Source organism: Barbus barbus, assembly GCF_936440315.1.
Source record: "Barbus barbus genome assembly, chromosome: 25".
Classification (NCBI taxonomy): Eukaryota; Metazoa; Chordata; class Actinopteri; order Cypriniformes; family Cyprinidae; genus Barbus; species Barbus barbus.
In genome coordinates, this window is record NC_136753.1 from 5,246,954 (window position 1) to 5,270,610 (window position 23,657).

The window sequence follows — 23,657 nt, forward strand, 5'->3', positions numbered from 1 at the left end:
GCTCGTAGAAGAGCTGCCCCCAGAGAAGTAATAAAATCAGAAATATGAACCAGGGCTCTGCTGATGAAGTAAATGCACAGAAAGTCAAAACTTACTCAGCCTAGAGAATGACACAAACTACTGCAAGATCATTTAAAATGGAGAGTTAATTTAATGTTTCGCTGTTATGAATGTTTAATAATTTAATATGTTAATTTCATAAATTTATTAAAAAAAGGCAACTATACTGTATTAGGCCTTGGCTGAAGGAATTGCCAAAATTAAATTCTGTAATTTGTTCCAAGTTTCTTTCTTTGGTTAAGATATTTTGGAGGATGGGAGTCATTGGTTAGCAGCAACCAAGTTTGGTTACCAACACTCCTCAAAATATCTTATTTTGTGTTCAAGAAAAAAAAATCATACAGGTTTGGAACAACATGAGAATGAGTAAGTGATGGTCATTTTTGGGTAAACTATCCCTTTAAAGGAGTAGCATGTGTTGTGGCACTCCTGTGAACGCTTGTTGAAGACTGACAGGAAAGAGAAGAATTGTTGAATAAAGTCATTATTTTTGTTTTCTTTGTGCACAAAAAGTATTCTCATAGCTTCATAAAATTATGGTTGAACTACTGATGTCACATGGACTATTTTAACAATGTCCTTACTACCTTTCTGGGCCTTGAACTTAGTAGTTGTCTTGCTGTCTATGCAGAGTCAGAAAGCTCTCGGATTCCATCAAAAATATCTTAATTTGTGTCCTGAAAATGAACGAAGGTCTTACAGATTTGGAACAACATGAGGGTGGGTAATTAATGACAGAATTTAAATTTTTGGGTGAACTAACCCTTTACGGGAAGCTTTTCATTGGTGCATGAATAGCTCATGTCGTAACTAATCACTAGTTCATGTTAAACTAAGTATTAATTCAGATATTATTCATGTACCTTTTTTGTAAAGTGTTACCACATTGTTACAGAGCCTATAGAAAGTCTTCATGCAAATTAAAAAAATGGCTAATTTATTAAAAAGGAAACACTGAAAAAATGACATTTCTCAAGTCTTCATACCCTTTGCTTTGACACCTGAAATTTAGATCAGGATCATTCCAGTTTCACTGGATCGTCTTTGAGATGTTTCTATACTCCGACTGGAGTTAACTTGTGGCAAATTCAGTTGATTGGACATGATTTGGAAAGGCGCACACACACCTGTCTATATGAAGTTTAACAGCTGAAATGGATGTCAGAGCAAAAACTATGCCATGAGGACAAATGAATGGCCAGCAGAGCTGAGAGACAGGATTGTGTTGAGACAGATCTTGGGAAGACTACAAAAAAATGATTCTGTGTTGAAAGTTCAGGAGCATTTGGCCTCCATAATCCTTAATGGATGAAGTTTGAAAAAAAATCAAGACTCTTTCTAGATCTAGCTTCCTGGCCAAACTGAGCAATCGAAGGAGAAGGGTCTTGGTTAGAGAGGTGATCAAGACATTGATGGTCACTCTGGTTGAGCTCCATGATCTTCTATCCTCAGTAAAGATACATGAAACCCTGATTGGAATTTACAAAAATTCACCCAAATATCTCTCAGACTATGAAAAAAAAAAAGATTCTCTGGTCTGATGAACCTCAATCCCTTATTCTTGTCTGATGTAAACCAAGCCCCGCTTATCACCTGCATAATACCATCCGAATGGTGAAGTATAGTGGCGACAGCATCATGCAGTGGGGGGTGTTTTTCAGCAGGAAAGTGATCAGAGAAGACGGAAAGCTAAATGCAGCTAAATATAGAGATATCCTTAATGAAAACCTGGTTCAGAGCACTCACAATTTCAGACTGGGCTGAAAGTTCACCTTCCAACATGACAATCACCCTAAGCACACAGCCAAGACAATGCAGGAGTGGCTTAGGGACAACTCTATGAATGTCCTCGAGTGGCCCAGCCACAGCTGGGACTTGGAACCAATCAGACATTTTTGGAGAAACCTATAAATGGCTGTCCACCGATGATGCCCAGCCAACCTGACAGAGTTTCAGATGATCTAAAGAGAAGAATGGCAAAATAACCCAAATGCAGATGTGCAAAGCTTGTTGCATCATACCCAAAAAGACCTGTAATTGAGGCTGTAATTGTGGCCAAAGTTTTGAGTTAAGGGTATGAAGACTTGTGCAATGTCATTTTTTCCGTGTTTCCTTTTTAATAAATTTGCAAACTTGTGATAAATCCTTTGTCATTATGGTGAGTGGGGTGTAGATTTATGTGGGGAAAAAAGGTAATTTAAAGCAGTTTAACATAACGCAACATAACAAAATGTGAAAAAATTAAGGGGTATGAAGACTTTCTATAGGCACTGCATGTGGCTAAAACTTTAATATTGCTAAATGTAACAGAATGAAATCTTCTTGAAAAGTAACACATTCCCTCAAGACGGTTAACTGCTTCTTTGTCTTGTGTTCTTAGTTATCTTTGATTGTTAATGAAATTATTGTTCATTGTTTAAAAAAAACATGCAACGCATTTTCAGCATAGCAGCAAAAATGAAAAAAGCATAGCGCTTGAATTCTGCCTTGTTCAAATGTGGATAAAGTATTCACTGTTTTAACCACAGGTATATCCTTGTTATAACATGCTTTGCATTTACATAATCACAGGGCATTCAAACACACGCACCACATTGCCGCTATTGTATATACTGTATAATCTCTGCCTCATTTAGGTCACAAGGCATTGTACTGTAATAAATGGCAGTCCGTTGGACTCCTAGATTGTTTTGTGAAGCCTCCACAAAGAGCTTTGCTTTTGCTGGCGCACAAAACAACCACTGGTATTCAAACTAGACAATATGGATTTTGTGATACAATAAGAAACAAAATTTCTTTGTACTGTCTCTCAGTTTCTCTCAAAAGACTTGTTTTTCACTCCAAGAAAAATCTGATAAATATTCCTGTGTTATAAAACATCAGGACAGATCATTCAACATGTACCTAAATGTGGGGTGTGAGGATGACATGCAGGGAACAGGCTTCCGACACAGCTTCATACTGATGTCATTCTAATGTAGAGCATGTCAACTAGGAGGAGATAATCTAGATGTCTGTCATAGACAAGCCATGACGTAGCATTAGCATGGACAGATTGCAAACAAGCCTGTCATGTGATGAGTGCACTCAAATAATCAAATACAAATACATGCATACTTTCTAGAAATGTACTGCAATGAAAGTGTATTTGAAGTACAGACTTAACATTAAGTGTCAACAGATAAGCTCAGGTGTTTCAAAGTGCTCAGATGCTGCCTATGTATATTGTTGACAGCAAAGCACAGATTTTGAAAGAGAGGCATTGTTAAAACTAGATGCCAGGAACGGTGTGAAGTCCAGATGAGTTTAGAAGTACAATCAGTACCAGCAGGATTTAACCTCTAGGTTGGAGAAAAAATGAGCAGTTGCCATAGAGATATCTGAAAATGTTGTTATTGTTTGGAGGTATTTATTACAGTAGACTGCTGGTATTAAGCTGCCAGCGGCTAATGTTGTGTTTGAAATTCTCTGCGTGCACAAATGTGGGAAATGAATACGCAGTCAGGTCAAGACTACAAACACTCAGCAATCGCATCAATGCAGCTTCCTGTTGCTGTTTCAGACGTCCACATTCAAGGCTAGTTGAACACAGATGTGTTTCCTCTCCCCGTGGAGGGCTGCGTGCCCTGCTCCAGGTGCCCTGTTGACAGATTTCTCATTGGTTTGTGAGCTCTAGTACGGCTGTCAGAATTCCTGCTAGGCATCTTTTCAACATGCTAGTTGACACTAGCAGTGTGATAGCTGCTTTTTAACAAATTGGTTGGTAAAAAAAAAAAATCCAGATAACAACCCAAGCTTACTGGAAAAACATGCCTGTGATATTTCTGCAGTTATATTATGTTGCTTCATGCATGCTTTGCGACACTTCCAAAGTGAACTGAACATGCTTTTAGCGTTACTCAGTGGACATTTTAAACAGAAACAGATGAATGTGAATTTGGCAGTGTTTTATTACATTGGTTGTATGCATCACAACAGTACTCATGAATAAAATGCATCAAATGAATTGTCCTGTGAGTGGCACTAAAAATGTTAATGCTCTATCACATTTGAAAATGACGAACCACCTACACTAGCAAACATGAGAGAAAGTGCATTTCTTTCCTTCCTTTTATTGAGTGTTGTGACTCATGCAGGGAATTCTGCCGGTCTTAAAAAGTCTTAATTTGCCCTTTCACAAGGCCTAAAAAGTTCTTAAACCAGAGCAGGAAGTCTTAGGGTGTATTCACACCAGGAAAGTCCGCTAGTTCACTTGCTTTGGTCCGGACCAAATAAAATGTTGATTTTGTTTGGTGCGGGTTCACTTTCACACTGCCCTTTTTGCAAGTGAACCAGAAATTGTAAACAAAACTACACATGTGCTAAGGTCATCCATTCATTGGATAGAAATTCTCAAGCAGGGGAAACAGGAAGTGCAAAAACAGGCTAATCATGGAGATCTTTCGTAGTGCAATTTTTTTTCTTTTACTGATTTGATGTTATCAGATACTAACGCAATATGAATAAACTTATGAGACAATGTCATACCAATGTTGTAATTATGACTTGCCGAAAATAAAATCTATAGATATAAAATACTTAGTTTAAACATTTAAAATAGATAAATGTGCACTATTAGATGCATATCCAATTGTTTGTGCGGAGAGTGGAAGCTGAAGCTTCAGGACCTCAGTGGACACAAATTAAATAGGTAAACTGTAAAGGGTCTATTTTTATTTGTGTGCACTCACAATATCAACAACTTTTTTTAAAATAAAGAAAACAAACTGGATGTGAAAAGATGATGCCAACCCCTCAGGGGACCTCAGAGGATGCCAAAGCTCAGACAACACACAGAATTACCAAATTTTGCCATAAGTTAAATATATTAAGGTTCTGCAATATATAAATATATTGTGGAAACTTAATTTCCTGTAGAGCTGCTTTGCAACGATTTGTATCGTAAAAAGCGCTATACAAATAAACTTGAACTTGAACATGTGAACTTGAGTTCAATTCAGTCGAACCAAACAAGACCGGTGTGAATACACCCTTAAAATCATAAAGTCATGACATTTAAATGTTGAATGCACTGTAATAATTAACATCTTCCTCAGTATTTTCTTCTTCTTTTCCAATACAAATATCTAAACATCCTTAAATCAAGATGATCAGAAGTTACAGGAAAAGTTATTTTTAAATGTAGTGGTTAGGAGCAGAGCTATTCAAACCAAGCATTTTTTTTTTGGGGAAAAAAAAAAAAAAATTAAGTGACCTGTAGGAAATTGTATTTTCAAACTTAAACATTGCCAATAAAAGACATTTACATTTAGAAACCATATTGACATTGTGTTTTGTTGTATTTATTCCTTCAATTCTTTATGTGGTCTTAAAAAGGTCTTAAACTTACCATCACAAAACGGGAAATACTATCGCGTTTCAAAGGAAGTTTCAAAACAAGTTCAGTGCTGTACCAGGTGAGCTAACGAGCAAGTTTACTATGTCAAAAAAGCCATACATATGGAGCTGGTTATGTGACGCATGTCAAAATGTATTTGCACTTGTGTTTTGAGGTCATGACATACTTTTGTGCAAAAAAACTCATAAAGTAGACTTTATCTATAAAAGATAAAGAGATTTTCACATTTTGCAATAATGTAGGTAAAGGCATGTTTTTCCAATGAGCCTATTTTAAGAAAAGAGTTATCTAAAATGAAACACTTTAGTCAACTAATTGAATAGTCTTGAAGCACAGCTCGGCAATAAAAAAAAAAAAATATATAAAAATAATCTTATTTTATCGTTAAGCACTCATAAAGCAACACAGTTCATCGCCACAGAGTGCAGTCATGGCTGAGTGCACTCGTAGCACAGCTGTAGAGGATGTCTGCTCTGTCATCTGGGGATCAAGTCAGTCACATCGCTTTATGAAAATGAAAAGTATGAGAGCAGAAAGTGTGCAGGGTGGTGGGGAAGTGTGTAACACTGCCCCAGGGGCTTAGCGGTGGTGGCTTCCGCGTGGCTGCTCTACTTGCTGTTTGGATTGTCACATTTATCATTTGCTGCTCGCTGATGGCCCAAGTTATTAGCCTGATTTCTGTACATTTAGTAATGCATCATGAATAAAGAAGTTACCCAGGCAGAAAATAGAAAATTGATACACAGTTAAACTAAAGCCATTTCAGCTTGAGGGGATTGAGTATTCAGTTTATGTTGGATTTTTACTCTTGTTTGCTAAAGTAAACTGTTTCTGTTGCTCAATGCAAAATGGATTTTGGGATTTTTATACAACTGACCCTAAATATTCAGTTTGGAAGAATAACGTGCCCTGCACAGTTTGTGCTACAGACATGAGTGATAGCTGAAATCATGCAGCTTGCTTTGTAGAGGTGTGACTTTTTTTTCTTTCTTTCTGAAAGGATTATTGAATGTTGACTACCACAAATTATTTTTATGGTTGAGACATTTATAATGAAGAAATGTGAAGTTTGTAAATTTATAGTATTTTATGATAACTTTATTGCAACAGTGCATCATTTCAGCTAAATAATTTTTAAAGTTGTTGAAGTTAGGGTTCATGGTGTAAAGTTGAATATCTTTTCATATCTTTGCATTATTAACGCATATTGTCTTCGTCTTGTGACTATACTTTCCTACACTTAAAAAAACAAAAAACAAAAAACCTTAAAATAGAAAATGTACTGTATTAGGAATTTTATGTATTTATTTTTTATTGGTGATTTACCTGTGTTTTCCTTTTATTTATTTATTTTTGCAGTGTATAGTGAGTATTAAACATTGGCCCTGTTCACCTTGTAACTCAGATTTTTGCTTTTTTTTTTTTTTTTTAAGAAGAGGCGAAGAGTTCATAAATTATTAAATTAATTATCAAATTACTTTCTGTAGTAATCAACATTTTCACAAATGCTGTTGATCAGCTTTACTTGTACTGAACCTAGAATATTCCTTAAGAATTTTTGGGCAAAAAAAAAAATAAATAAATCTAGACCTGACCCATATCCAGAGACCAAAATATCAGAGAGACTTGTGGGTGGGCTGTTTTGACTAGCAAGCATCCATCCTACAATCATCCAGAATACCCTAGCAACCACATACTGTAGTAATGAGCTCACAACCACTCTCGAGACCTTAGCAACTACACGGCACTGCCCTGGCAAACAAGTGGGAGTGATCGTGGTAGCGAGGATGTATATTAAAGCTTTGTACATTTCTCAACAACTTCTTTCTAAAATGTGAAGCTGACATTGAGCCAGGATTGAGAATGGGAGAGTATTCAAAGAAAATACACAAAGACGGTGCTGACTCGCTTTGTTTCCTCAGGGCTTACTGTGGTTTCTTATGAATGTGCATAATTCAGCGGATGGGTAGTGGAGATTACAACAGTAAGGCTATGATGAAAGAGCCATTATTATATTTTCTGCTACATTTGCAGCCTTCCGTCATGTAAACGGTTGAAAGTTTGTGTGTGTGCATCTGAAGGTGAGACTGTTTTATCTCAGTTCCCATGATCCCCTTCCCCCTGAGGCTCCATTCATCTCTCACGGTTTCCAGTGGGGAATGTCAGTCAGTCAAGCCTGCTCTCCAACAGGGTAAATATAGATTGCTTCTGACCGGCCCCAGCACATATATATATTTGACCTAAAAGCATGTAATCTCTGCTCAATACTGTATTTACAAGTGCTCTGCAGCATGACTTCATTTGAAGACTACACTCATGAGTTTCTAGTTAGTAGTTTTTGTACACCCACGCAGGCACACATAGCAAAAAAATGACTTCCTAATTAGTCTTTTTTTTACTTGATTTTCAGTAAAAATCTTTAAACAAAAGATACCTTTTTTGAGAAGCAGCACTTCACAAGATGTTAAGAACTGTTAATAATTTCATAGAGTGCATTTTTAACACAAGTATATTTTATCTTACTGCACTGGCAGGTTTTTCCCACTTGTTTTAACTTATTTATACTTAAAAGTATAATAAATAATAGCCGATTATACTTGGGCCCATATAACACCCCTATTATATAATCTGCCAGGCAAAATACACGTATGTTAAATATGTACTCCCTGAAAACCAGTCTTGTCAAGAAATAGTTTTTAAACACACTTTAACTGTAAAATTATTATTGTTTTTGTTTTGTTTTGCAGGGACAGCACACATAAATAAACATTACTGTAAATATGCTATTATTCAGCTATAGTTCCCCTGGACAGAAAGTCGTTAAACAAATATAAAATTGAAATTATGAAATAATTAAAATTATAAACGTGCCAAAAAATGTATTTTTGTTCTAGAAAGTATTTGTAAAATATTTGTTCTATATTTTTATCACAATTTTTTTCCTTGTTTTTTAAGCATCCTTCTAACCGTATATTTGCTAGAAAACTATAACATTGTGCTTTGATTTTCAGGGTATGTTTAAGCAACTTTGTACTTAAAATGGAAAAGATTTTCTTTACTTTTTTCATATACAGACAAAACTATTTCAAAACGGGTCCTGTTCGCACAGATCACTTTGTAAAAAAACACACAAAAAAAAACCGCTATGCTCCTGTGCACATTTGTAAATTCTTTGGGTCTAGCTTCCAGTCTCATCCTCGTCCAGCTATTTTTACTGCTTGATATTGAAAATTTGTGTGCCTTACGATATTATTTTAATGTATTATCTTATGAACACACTGGTTTGAAGTGCAAACAGTTTACTGTATGTTGTTATTCTTCTCGTTATTTATCTATAACCGCTAATGAACCGGAAGTCTCACCCATAGGGTTACTTCCACGTTGAAGAAAAAGGTGGATAGACTGAACATGTAATATGCATGCGCATGACGTCACCAATATCACTAATTCTCATTTTGGTAGTTTACACGGAGACAATAACGATATCATTTTCAAAAACTTTGCACGTTTTTCAAAGGTTTGCATTTTCAGGCCCCCAAAACGCATTGCCGTGTAAATGAACGCCCCAAAAGTATAAAGTTTTTTGTTTTTACTTAAAAATGGTGTCATGTAAATGCCCCATAAGATTTTAAGAATTGTTTTCAGAGAACATCTTATCTATTTCCTTTTCTCCTAACATAAATCTAACTAAATCTTGTGAGGTTTATGCTTTAAACAGGATCTGTTTGACATTAATTCTAAATATTTTCTAAAATCAAGTCGAATAATATCTCATGCAAATTTTCTCTCAATTCAATGCATTTTGTTTTAAAGATACTGAGATTTTTTTTCTCTAAAACGCAACAAATACATAAAGATAATGTTTGCAGCATATATCTGAGCAGCAGTTTATCATACTATATAATCGTAATATAATTTAGCACTCCGGTTGAGTTTCCAGGTCACAATAGTAATTAAACCAGGGTGTTGTTGCACCTTTATAGATGGAAGCATGTTGCCATTGCAACAGCTTGGGTGGATGCACCTGATAATAACGGGTGTGAACGAGAAAGCAGAGAAGCCCATTGTTTCTCGCCTTTTCAGTTGCATCATTTTAATTCTCTCTTTTCCGCTTCTCTTTATTTGTGCCTGACGGAAACGCAGAGCTCCACATTTTAATTAGCATCGAACTTTCTGTTGAGACCTGAAGAGAGTGAATCATCAAAGGCTCGTTTTTGTTTATTCCTCGGTGCTATTCTCGGCAAAGTTTGTCTCCAGAACTCTGATGAGAGCCTGTTCCCCTCGCGGCAGTTTGGAAGTTACCCATTAGCCTTGGGGAAGAAGAGTAAACACTTTCATTCTTGGTAAAAGCATATCTCTCCCCACTCGCAAAGCGCAGGAGAGACACAGGAAGGGTCTTTGTCAATCAAGGCCTCATTTGACAGACTTTATAAGTCCTGTGATTCCCTGCCATAAAAACCCGGAGGTTTCCACAACCTGTGTCAAAACAAGCTCTGCAACAAGCCAGTCAGAAAGAAAAGAGAAACGTTTTGTTTAATCTTCCTGTATTTACAGGTCCGGCTGTATTCATTGGCACAAACTCAAACAAAGGTGGGTTTATTCTGTTTAGCTTTTGCACTTCCATATATTTATTATACACACCCATATTTTTTCCCTACTTAAGAAATGGGCTCTCTCCTGCGGGGTGTTCCAGGTACGAACATCAACAAGGATCAAACGACTCGATCTGTGTGTGTTCATGTATGCCGAGTCTAACGTGACCTGAAGGGAACACACAGCTTCTGTTCTCAGTGCTGAGAGCTGAAAGTGAAATTCTTGCGTTTAACCATGTTCTCCGTTAGTGCTTCAGGGCTGTATGATAGCTATGAGGATGGTGAAATGTCTTCCTAGAAACCTTTCATATTTACTCAGTCAATATATAATAAAATATTAAATGTATGCATTTAACTCCCAGGAAATGCATGAACTAATGTAAATCAGTCAGTTAAAGGGTTAATTCACTGCTGGCAAGATGGGGTTTTAATAAAAGTTGGCTGTCTGCACAGCAGAAAACTTTTTTTTGGGGTGCTTCATGACTAAGGAAAATAGAAAAAAAAGGGCTGTGGTGAAAAAGGTGGCAAAATTTCAACACCCACAATGCACTGGGCTTGGTCAGACTGAGTGGAGATACAAAAATGCGTGAGAATACGATCTTTAGATTTTACGAAAACTGGCTCTGTCAAAAGCTCACTGGATGATCTAGTGGACTTTTGCTAACAAATAAGTGGATGTCAACAAGATGAGGATATATCAGGCTCAGCTACACACTACACACTAAACTCCAGCGTCATCAGAACACTCAGAGATGTTGCTACAAAACAAGACATCTGACACTGATCAGAAAGAGTTCAAATGAGCAAAAGAACAAAGATTTGTTGGTACATGCTTCGAAAGAGAAACTAAGATTCATCTATGCATAAAGTGAGCTGTTGTGTGGGAGCACTTTATGAGAAGCGCCAATAACAAAGCACAAATTTCACCTGAAGATCAACATAAACCGACTCCTATGCAAAAAGTGATCACAGCTGTCATTGCCGTACAGCATTTGTGAAATAGAAAGTCATTTGTAACGTGTTTACTGCCACTTTTTAAAAATTGCATCCTTAATGAATAAAAGTGCTCATTTCTTTAATGATTCCACAAATTTTAAACTCAAGATTAAACCTATTTTAGAGCAAACTTAAAAATACTGGGATAAATAATGCAACCAATGTCTCTTATATTCCAGGTCCAGGATGGAACATGAAGCAGAGAAGTACCAGCAGCGACTGAAAGCTATAGCGGTACGTTCCACAGAAGCCATGTTTGTATTTCATATATCATTATATGGCAAGCCGACCCCGTCAACAGCGTGCAGTGAATTAATTTAGGATTTAAATGACAGCACCACTTAAGCCCTGCAAACAGTGTCACGCGGAAACATACAGACACATCCATCATATTAGAGTATGCTGCTGTTTGACAACACTTATTATTGCAGTACCTGTGGACCTCCAGAGGTAGCCGTTACGAATTGTGCTTTTAATAGAAACATGCATGAAAACATATAGACTGTATTTGGTATACTCTCTTAAAAAAAGGTTTCAAAAGGGGGTTTTGACAGAAAATAATTTTGGGTTCTCCAAAGAGCCTTTCAGTGAACAGTTGTGAAGAACAGTTTAATCATTTAAATAAGCTTTTTCAATTACAAAGAATCTTCAGCACAGTGGAAAGGTTCCATGGGTGTTAAAGGTTCTTCATGGATCCATAGACGCCAACAAAGAACTTTTGATTTTTAAGAGTGTACTGCATGTCTCTCACAAACACATAAAGGCATGGAAACTGGTGTTAGATGTGTTCACGACTCATTCTGTGGCCCCTGAATTATTAAGTGTGATGGAGTCTGTCCAGACAAGGTAAAACTACACCAGACAACAGCAAAGACGCTCTACCCAAGAGTCTCTTCTCCTGCTTGGTGTCATACGAAATATTCATGTCCTCTGAATGCATTTTAGTATTCATTTCAAGTCATGATGACCCTCGGGTTCAGTGGTTATGTCCAAAATTCACAATTTGAACATGTAGCACCAACATTAAAAGCTTATGGTTACAGAGGACAACACTGAGTTTAGAAATACAATCCTGGTTGAGAGATGATACTTTTCTGCTGACACGCACACTTGTATCACAAAGTGTTGTTTGTTTGTTTTTTTCTTTCTTTTGCATATTAAAATTACATATACTGTACACTGTTTGGGAGGAGATTCACATACTTTGAGAGGTATCACATACTTTATTTCTGTTTCATGACTGTGTAAGAAAATGTAACCAAAATCTATCGGTTATTTAAAATAGTTAAAAAATGTGTTGATTTGCCACCATTTAAAATTTTAGGGTGTGCAAATTTTTTAATGGTTATGAATTTTTTAAAATTTATTCAATCAATATACAATAACATTGAAATTATTACACAGAAAATGTTGAAATATTATTACAATTTTAACAGTTTTCTATTTTAATATATATTAAAATATAATTTATTCCTGTGATGGCAATGCTGAATTTTCAGCACCATTACTTCAATCTTCATTGTCACATCATCCTTTCAGGTATCAATCTAATATCTAATATTATAAGTGTTGAAGACTTTATCAGTCAGTGTGACAGACTGAAGAGTGCAGAGTAAGTCGTGATTTCATGAAAAAACTATTGGTAGATGTGACGTCCCCTGACAGAACTGAAATATATCAAGCTAGCGGGAAGCCGCATTAAAGCAAAGTACTTGTCAGTATAGGAGGGAACATGTTAGGTTGTGTGAACATTCTGAAAAGTGTTTTATGTATAATTCAAGTATGTGATATTTTCTGCTTTCAGGAGAAACGGCGGATACAGGAGGAACAGGAGCGAGCCAAGAGAGAGATTGAGGATGAGAGACTGAGACTTCAGCAGCTCAAGGTGTGACCTCTCTCTCTCTCTCTCTCACACACACACACACACACACACACACACACACACACACACACACACACACACACGCTTGCCTGTATGTCTGTGACCCTGTTTTGCAGCCGGACACTTCAGGTCACGTTTGTGTCAAGTAGGCTGCGTCATGGGGTGGAATTTCACAAATGTAGGCCTATATGTACACACACAAAAAATGAAATGCACAGAGTCACCATAGCCACATGTAGAACACAAGATCATTCAGTGTATACAAACACACACACACACACTCTTCTTGAGAATTGAAATGTTATCCTGGAAGGTTTCATGTTTGTGTGTGCATTCTCTCTCTCACTCCCCATTGTTTCCATAATATTTCCAGATTGGCGTTCCCTCTTCCTATTCCTTTGTGTTCTTACTCTGTTGGTTCCAAGACAAATTTTTTATACACTGAGTGTCTGTGTGTGTACATTTATGGGTGTTTCTTCAACTACAGGACCTTTTGTCCTTGTGGGAAAATAATCTCCTAAAGCAAACTTTTCACACTCACACTACTAGTTATTTCACATCCAAAAAAAAAAAACTTTGTTGACTTTTTGACAGCTCAAATCATATTTCATGCTTTTGATTAAAAAAAATCATATAACTCTGAGGTAAATTGAAATTATGAAATGCTAAGTCGATGAATAAAAGTTTTTTTTTACGAAAGTAAGTTGAAATTATGACAGTCAAAATGGGAAGAAAACATCATTAAAGTCTATTTTTGTCATTATGACTTATGATTTTGAATAATAAATTGAACTTTATGTCATCATTCATAATCATAATATTGTGTGGCAGAAATGGGCTTCTACACACTGTTGGGTCAAATGAGTCCACTAACTTCTCATGAAACATCTGTAGCAAACTTTGTGTACAAATTAATTTTCAGATAATTATATATCAGTATGGCTTATGATTATTTTAAAGTTGTGTTGAAGAATTGAATATTACTTATAACCACTGGACCATAAAAGTGGCCATTGGACTGGAAATGCGCTTATGATAAGTAGCATAAACCGTTTGTAGGGTTTATATTTAGGGTTTATAATCATAATGAAATCATGCATGTAGATAGTTATCTTACAGCCGCTGTTGTCTTGTGTTATCTTACATTAGTCCTCATACATTTTCAGTTTCCATGGTGCACGTCACTTCCTGTGTGGCAGCTGGTGGCTGCACTTTTGTGCACATTATGGAGTTCCCCGTTGATCAATGTGTCAGAATACACTCTAGATGGTCCTGATTTAACCTTTCAGAAATGTGTTTTTACATGTTTTTGCTGTTGGAGGTGGAATTAGCAGAGGAGTGAAAGTACATTAAGCTCAGCAGGAAATTTCACTTTAGACTAACTTTTGGCATTCTCTAAATTGTATAAAGGACGTTTTGCAACAGAATTATTCACTCCAAGTGCACTGTAACGTTTCTACCTTCAGATTTTTCTTAAAGACCCCATGAAATGGTTAGACACACACTTTTGTATTTTCTTTGTATGGTCTCCTTCTGTAACAGGAAGTTGAGGTGTTACATATCAAACAACTTGACTTTTTCCCAATCTTGACAGCTTGTACCATGGACAAAGTCTAAACACAAACACATACACACGCACATGATTTGACCTTCTGTGAACTACTGTAACGAAGTGTATTAATTGGCCATCAGCTATGTTGGGTACATTGTTATGGTTTACAATATTTTGGGGGTTTTAATTCAAATACGTACTAGCCCGATCCAGAAAATAACATTTGATTGGCCAAACAAGGCCTGCTATAGAAATTATGAGTCAAAATGGTGAAATTGTCAACTGTTGTTAGCCATACAGTTTGTCCGTAAATCGCAGCTTGGGAAATAGCAGATAACTTGCACTGATAAAATATCAACTGATACCAATAGTGAGAAAGCATATTGTTTTTACACCTTTTTCTTGATGTGAAATATATCCCAAATTATAGAATATGGTTTGTTATGTGTCTTCTGTTGCGCTAATGCTCATACTCTTATTACACTCGCAACAAACCACAATAATATGCTTCCTGCTATTGCTAGTCAGTGGTGGGTAGGAGGGACATTGTATACACAAATTTTATCAGCAGAGAATGTCAATTTTGCCTACATCTGCTATTTATTTTGTCAACATTTAGAAACACATTTACATATAGATTTAAATACATGGATTGCAAGCCACACAGTTCCAATTTAGATTTTGCGTGGTCTTGAACAACTCAAACCATGCAACAATTAAGCAACATCACAAGAATATCTAAATAAACAAGAAGTTACTTTTAAGTACATCCTGGTCACATTTGCCTATTGGCTTTCTAATGCATGCATTTTTTTTTTCAATTCTATCTCATGTGTTTTTATGGCAAATATTAACTTTTGGTGTGAATAGGCCTTTAAGCGCCAGAAACCAGCTTGCTGCAATGCCTTTGTTTGGCTGTTAGTGTGAAGCGCTGATAAGAAATCTATTTAAATAATGTGTCGCAGCATTAATTACTTATTCCTCCTTTCCCTGTTTCTCTCACAGAGGAAGTCCCTCAGAGACCAGTGGCTGATGGAAGGACCTCCCACATCTCCTGATAGTACGGGACCTCGATCACCCCTCTGGGGCGCTAAGGCTCAGGAGATAGAGACGCACATTAACAAGTATGATTTTTAATATTTTATTTAACCCTGAGCTTGGTTATGTGGTTGCTGAGGTGATCTGAAATGTTTTTGGCACATTATTGTGCAGTTTATAGGCTGTTCTGACTATTTTTAGCATGTTTCTACACAGTTGCAAGTGTTTTAGTGCATTGCTAGATGGTTGCAACTGGGTTTTGTGTGGTTGCTTGCCAGGCCAAAATTTCTCTGTGATTATTCTATATATGGGTTGGGTCACTCCTTGATTGGAAGTTCTCAATTACTGTCCTGATGGTGGAAATGGGAACTTTCAATGCTTAAACTGTTTTCTTACATTTTATGAAGCTCATCAATCTTTTGCTGCACAATCATTGTGTTGGATGATTAATGGAATTTGGCCTTTGTGTTCCCTCATATTTATATTTTTGTGAAACAGGAAGTCAACATTTCATGTTCATAGTCACCCTGGTGTGATAAATTAATTATGAATGGGAATATACTTCAGAGACATTTTATTCATAAGAATGTCTAGTGGTGCTTATAATTGTGGCCAGTGTGTATTGAAGAAAAACAATGTGATATTTTTTTTTTTTCACTTTCAGTTGTTTTGCATCAGTGAAAGGTTAGATTTTTGTGAATTCTTACAGCATCTTCAAATGGGCTAATAATTCTGACCACAACTGCCAAATCCCTGACCTAAATAAATAAATCTCTTCTACGAGCACTTAACTGCATCTATATATATTGCTGTATTAGATAAGTTACAAGCTGAAGTTTAATACTTCAGGGTTTGTTCAAATCTAATCATACGCACGGTAGTAATAATGTTGCATCCCTCTGCAAACACCACTAATTATTCCTGCCGAAGTATTGAGCACCAAGCAGGTGATATCTTTCTATTTCTGCGTGTGAGTGAGGATGAGTATTTGAAGTTCCTGCTTTGCAGATCAGCATTTATTTGCTTGACTGAAGGAGATGGTGATCATTGTAATAAGCTGGCCGCTGAGATGTTCTTCTGCGGGAGGAAGCAGGGCTTTAATTAGTCAGAGCAAAGTTTGGCAATAATAAGCTGCTCACAGCCCTATAGGGAACAGGCTTTCATGGTGTGTAAACAGCCGTCTGAGGCCTCTCATCCTATGAGGAGTGATTTGTTTAATGCCTGTATTTGTTACAATGCAGTTTTATATAGCTATAAAGCATGCTGTGATTTCCAGAGAGGAATGCAGTTGAGTAAGTCCACGTGAGTGCAGGCTCACTTGCACATCTTGTTTGTCTGATAGTAAATCCTGAAAAACCTACAGTATATTCTGGGAACCTGTTGAGGAAGCTCCTTTGAAATTGTAGGTTGTCAAAACAATCATGATTACAGGCAAGCTACACATTAGCAAAAGGTTTTTGCTACACTAAAAGCTACTAATAAAAAGTACATTGACGCCAATTAGACGGACATAATCAAAGCTTTTAAAAGCCAATGTTAATTGTTGTTCACAATTCATTTTACTTCCTTAATATAGTTCTGAGTGAAACAAGATAGTAGCCTGGGAATCGATAAAACTAGGCCAGAATGCAGCCAGACTGAATGAGTTGAATTTCAGATGAAGAACAGGTAATTACATTTTGGAGCCTGCACCGAGAATGTAAATAGTCATTCTTGATTTCATGTTTTATTTTCTGCAATCAAAAGTAGTAATTTTCACTTACAGAAACAATCAGGATCTAATTGCATTTGAACTGAGAAATTACACTATACATCATCAAATCACCATAATATATATATATATATATATATATATATATATATATATATATATATATATATATATATATATATATATATATATATATATATATATATATATATATATATATATATATATATATATATATATATATATATATAACAAATAGGCCTAGTCTGAATTGTAGGAATGAACAGCTACTAAAAAGCATGGTAACACTTTATTTTAGGAAACAATTCTCACAATTAGTTGCTTATTGGCATGCATATTAGCATATTGACTGTTTATTGGTACTTATTAGTACCAAAAGCACTTATTAATGCCTTATTCTACATGATAATATTATAGATCCTTTAATCTGACCCCATACCTAAGCTTAAAAACTATGTTACTAATTATTAGGGAGTTTATTGAGGCAAAAGTCATAGTTAATATAGTGAGAATTGATCCCCAAACTAAAGTGTGACCAAAACCATATAATGCTGTGCAGGATTCAAATGAATCAGTGAAACTTTTTTCTTTAAACTAGCTGATTTAAATGTCCAAACGAACCAACTGGACAAAATTACTAAGAAATTAATGACTTCATATAGTAGAGTAGACAAAAAAATAAATATATATATATATATATATATATATACACTCACCTAAAGGATTATTAGGAACACCTGTTCAATTTCTCATTAATGCAATTATCTAATCAACCAATCACATGGCAGTTGCTTCAGTGCATTTAGGGGTGTGGTCCTGGTCAAGACAATCTCCTGAACTCCAAACTGAATGTCAGAATGGGAAAGAAAGGTGATTTAAGCAATTTTGAGCGTGGCATGGTTGTTGGTGCCAGACGGGCCGGTCTGAGTATTTCACAATCTGCTCAGTTACTGGGATTTTCACGCACAACCATTTCTAGGGTTTACAAAGAATGGTGTGAAAAGGGAAAAACATCCAGTATGCGGCAGTCCTGTGGGCGAAAATGCCTTGTTGATGCTAGAGGTCAGAGGAGAATGGGCCGACTGATTCAAGCTGATAGAAGAGCAACTTTGACTGAAATAACCACTCGTTACAACCGAGGTATGCAGCAAAGCATTTGTGAAGCCACAACACGCACAACCTTGAGGCGGATGGGCTACAACAGCAGAAGACCCCACCGGGTACCACTCATCTCCACTACAAATAGGAAAAAGAGGCTACAATTTGCACGAGCTCACCAAAATTGGACGGTTGAAGACTGGAAAGATGTTGCCAGGTCTGATAAGTCTCGATTTCTGTTGAGGCATTCAGATGGTAGAGTCAGAATTTGGCGTAAACAGAATGAGAACATGGATCCATCATGCCTTGTTACCACTGTGCAGGCTGGTGGTGGTGGTGTAATGGTGTGGGGGATGTTTTCTTGGCACACTTTAGGCCCCTTAGTGCCAATTGGGCATCGTTTAAATGCCACAGCCTACCTGAGCATTGTTTCTGACCATGTCCATCCCTTTATGACCACCATGTACCCATCCTCTGATGGCTACTTCCAGCAGGATAATGCACCATGTCACAAAGCTCGAATCATTTCAAATTGGTTTCTTGAACATGACAATGAGTTCACTGTACTAAAATGGCCCCCACAGTCACCAGATCTCAACCCAATAGAGCATCTTTGGGATGTGGTGGGCTTCGTGCCCTGGATGTGCATCCCACAAATCTCCATCAACTGCAAGATGCTATCCTATCAATATGGGCCAACATTTCTAAACAATGCTTTCAGCACCTTGTTGAATCAATGCCACGTAGAATTAAGGCAGTTCTGAAGGCGAAAGGGGGTCAAACACTGTATTAGTATGGTGTTCCTAATAATCCTTTAGGTGAGTGTATGTATATATATATATATATACACACTGCTGGAATGATATTGGAAAATGTAGTTACTGTTAATACTGTTCTTACTTTTTCCCCCAACACTGCCTTGCTCTTCCCAGAAATAAGAGTTTTTAACAAGAAACATCAAGTGTAAAAATTCAAAATGTGTCTGTATTAAAAGTATTATTGGCTTACTTAAAGAAGAACACAGGCCAATGGTAGGTTCCCACCTTATAAGACATGACACGCATGTATGTGCTTTAGATTACAGGTGACGTCTGAGCAGTTGGCAGAGGAAGAACTGCAACTGAAGCAACTCATTGAAGACGGTTCCAGTCAAACTGGCACAGATGCTCAGACACACCATAAGGTGAGACATCATGTCTGAATGCATGATCACTCTGAACACGCATCGTCTGCTTGTGTCAGAGCTTTTCACCTCCTAAATCACTTCACACTAGTGTCTGGGGTCAGTAAGATATTTTTAAATTGGTACTTCTTTACAGCAAGGATGCCTTTAATTGATCAAAAGAGACAGTAAAGGCATTTATAATGTTACAAAAATGTTCTCAAAGAAATAGTATCACAGTTTCCACAAAAAATATAATACGCAGCACAACTGTTTTCAATATTGATAAGATACGTTTCATTAGCACCAAATCAGAACGTTAAAATGATTTCAGAAGGAATGTTTAAGTCAATACGCTTTACTATAAGATGCACAACTCTGAAATCATTATGAGCTATTTATTTACAAATTTTTTATACTCTTTACCATCACAACAAACAACCTTGTATGCAGGTCAGCTGAACTGTAAACATATTTTGTCTTTGATTCAACAGCCTTCAGTGTGTGCTTTTAGAGTTGCTGTGATGGGCTGCTGTAAGACTATATTATAGTATATAGCTTATATTATAGAATTGAGGTTATTCTAATTAAAGAAATAGTTCACCAAAAATTAACATGAAATGTAAATTAATTTGCTGAAAAACCCACCCCTAGGCCATCCAAGATATAGATGAGTTTGTTTCTTCATCTTGTATGGCCTGAGGGTGAATCAGTTTTCAGCAAATTTACATTTTTGTGTGAACTATTCTTTTAAGCTGGGTCTTGGTCTTATAGTATTGTATGTGTTTTGTCAGGACAAATTAATTTCTAAAGCAATGAACGCATAGTGCCACATTGTATACAGCTGCTTCATATTTGACCAACATGAACACCAAGGAACTTATGTGAACCCTCATGTTCTGTTGAAAAATAACATTTTAGTATAATATTTTCTTATTAAAACAGGTTTTAATATTTTCCTGCATTGCTTCAGTTTGGGGTCAGTTTATAGTTGGCAGTAGTGAACAGCTACAGTGTGTACGCCAATTAAGTTTTAGATCTCTGAGACACCAAATAAGAATTAAATGTGAAATACATATTTCAAATACAAACATGAGGGAAATACATAATCATGAGGGAAAAAGTCACGATGACTCAAAAAAAGGTCATGCAGTATCAATGTTGTATTTTTGTGATTATAATTTTGCATTGATTTAAATACTGCCTGCATTGAATACTGTAAATGTAACATACTGTACAGTGTTGGCGTGACTCCACCTTGTGGTAACTGAAGCTGATGTGTCTGTCTGTTGGTAAATGAATCTCGCAACACAGCCATATTTTTCTAAAGTTTATGAAAGATCACCCCTAATTATCCAATCAGAGTGAGTGAAAGAAAGTATTAAATGGCTAAACAGGGAAAGCTTCACATGAATTAGATGATTGCTGATATTCACAACAATAAAGGAAGCGCGAGTTATAAATTATAATCACACAAATCTGACAAGCTCTACAAACCTGAAACTGGCTAGCTAGTCTATTAATTTTCAGGTAACATCAAAACTATTTCATATTAGAATTAATGTTTTTAATGTTCTGAATATGGTAATAATATTAATTGAATTAATTAAATTGGCACTTAGTAATATTCTATTTGCTATCAGCCAGGATTAATTCAATCCATGAGCAAATGCTTGCTATACTTAAAGTGAGCAGTTCTCATAGATAAAGTGAGTAGTACTCATCTGGTCATGGTGACATAAATACAATAAGTATATTCAAAAAATATTTATTTCTTGTTAAACTTTTTTTAATGAGGGAAAATTGAGAGTATACCTTCAGTAAATGGTTTATGGCAGGGGTCTCCAACCCTGCTCCTGAAGAGCTACCATCCTGCAGATTTCAGCTCCAACCACAGTCAAACACACCTGAACCAGCTAATCAAGGTGTTCAGGGCTACTGGATAATTACAGACAGGTGTGTTGCAGCTTTTGGAACGGACGTCTGCAGGATGGTAGCTCTCCAGGAGCAGGGTTGGAGATCCCTGGTTTATGGTGTTTCTCTAAAATCACATTGTAAGCAGAATGCTGCAGTATTCGGGAGACGGTTGGGATATTAGTGTGAATATTAATGAATTTAGAAAGGAAACTTCTCTAGTCTAGAATGGAGGGTGATCAGAGACGAGCTCTTCCACCCATAAATGTTCCATGGCCTTGAATGAAATATTAAGCAGCAGAATGAGATGGTTTAAACAGCTAAAGAGTGTGATGTGTCCTCTGTAAGGATGACTTGACCTTTTCTCTCTTGTTCGTCCAATAGGGAGAGGCCGTGGTGAAGCCAGTGGAAGCAGGTGAGTGTGTGCCACCTGTCCTCTCTCAGCGCCGCACCTGTGTCCAGGCTAACCATCTGCCTGTCTGTTTCAGTTACACAGCATCAGGCTTGTCTGCTTTCTAGACCTGATTATTGCTTACACAAAAGAGTATAATCCTTGACGAAACAATAGTTGTGAATCTGTGTCAAATTAATTCCTTGTTAATTTAGTTGGTAAGAGTTTACAATAAGGTTCAGATTGATAACATGAGCTGATGTGTTGGAGATCATCCACTAACAATGAAAAATACCTATACAGCATTTATTTATCTAGATTAATGTTCATTTAAAGTCAAACAGTAATATATTTTTAAAATGTATGAAGTCATAACATAACATGAAACAATATAATTATCAGTAATCAATTTATAGTGATACTTAATATTATTAAATGGTATATTATGCTCACTACCATCTAAATGTTTGGGGTCAAGATTTTCCATTGACTTTATTTTTCCTTTTATTTTGTGGAAAAAAATTAATCCTTGTATTCAGCAAGGATGTAATTTGTTACAAAAAATCTATTTCAAATGGTTTTGAAATTTCAAAAAATATTAAGCTGCACAATTGTTTTCAACATTGATAATAATAAATGTTGCTAGAGCTGCAGATTTCTGAAGGATCATGTAACACTGAAGACTGGAGTAATGTAGTAGTTCAGCTTTGCCATCTCAGGAATAAATTACATTTAAAAATGTAATTAATCTTACCGACCTCAAACTTTTGAATGGTAGTGTATATTTATGATAATATTTATAGTTACGCATGTTACAGAATCGAACCTTTTTGTGAAGACTTACCAATCTACTTTAGACTTAGACTTTTTCTAAACAAACCATAATATTTTGTAATGAACATGTTTTAAATTTTTTTTAAATATTAACAATACATCTTGCCACCTTGGAATTATATGACTCTGTCTGAATTCTGAGTAATTTTGAGATATTGAGCTTCAAAATTTTTGAATCCCATATACAGTACTAGATGGAACCTTTTTGTTATCTAAATATACACAACTTAAAAATAAAAACAGAATAAGAGTATGTGAGTAACTCAATTTTGACCAAAATGTCAGATATAATCTTATAATTCCAAGGTGACGATCTCATCTAAATAGTATGCTATTGAACTAATATCAATCATAAATGTTTCTGATCAAACAGCAATTGCTGACATGGCCCCAAATGGACCGATCGTGGAGAATGGAAAAGAGGAAAAGAAAGGTATAAAATATCAGTGAATATATACTATTCTTTCTTTAGACTTTGGTAACTGCACCAATAGATGCAGACCAACAGCGTACAGTATGTCATTTCTCAGATATTCCAAAACTCGACAAATACCGATTTAACATGTTCAACTGGCAAAAAACAAGTGCCAATCGACGCAAATATGGGTAGCACACTATCTGACAAAACTCGGTGTCTGTTGGCACTGTTAATTGGCCTTAACTTATCATTGAAAAACAGTTACATACATTTTTAATCTAGTAGGGACCTGATATGTAATGACCAGTAAACACACTATAAACCACATAACAACACCCTAAAATACGCCCAGAACACCTTAACCATAACATAGCAATGGCCTAGCAACAATCCACAATACCTTTAACATATTATCCTACTATCATTCTCTTTTTCCCCTGTCTTTCTCTTTCTCTCTGTCTGCTTTACATTCTTTCCATCATTAGTTTAATATTAAGGAAAAACCTTTAATATTCAATCTATTATAGAATTTAAGCATAGCCTTGCCAATGCCTCGTCTTAACTTCATATTAAGTATTCATATGTATGAA

General features: G+C 36.1%; 1 protein-coding gene across 3 annotated transcripts in view; it reads left to right on the forward strand.

Moving 5' to 3' along the window:
- Positions 1 to 23,657, forward strand: part of LOC306844592 (uncharacterized protein) — a 41,351-nt gene that overhangs the window by 15,030 nt on the left and 2,664 nt on the right. For 2 of the 3 annotated variants that reach the window (XM_079376833.1, XM_079376834.1), the window contains 6 exons: positions 11,226 to 11,280; positions 12,851 to 12,931; positions 15,486 to 15,604; positions 19,426 to 19,531; positions 21,809 to 21,839; positions 23,023 to 23,082. In XM_079376833.1, the coding sequence (XP_079232959.1) occupies positions 11,233 to 11,280; positions 12,851 to 12,931; positions 15,486 to 15,604; positions 19,426 to 19,531; positions 21,809 to 21,839; positions 23,023 to 23,082 (445 nt within the window). In that variant the 5' untranslated portion in view covers positions 11,226 to 11,232. Of the gene's footprint in view, positions 1 to 10,018; positions 10,049 to 11,225; positions 11,281 to 12,850; positions 12,932 to 15,485; positions 15,605 to 19,425; positions 19,532 to 21,808; positions 21,840 to 23,022; positions 23,083 to 23,657 lie in introns of those variants that run through there. The other variant, XM_079376835.1, reaches the window with a different exon arrangement.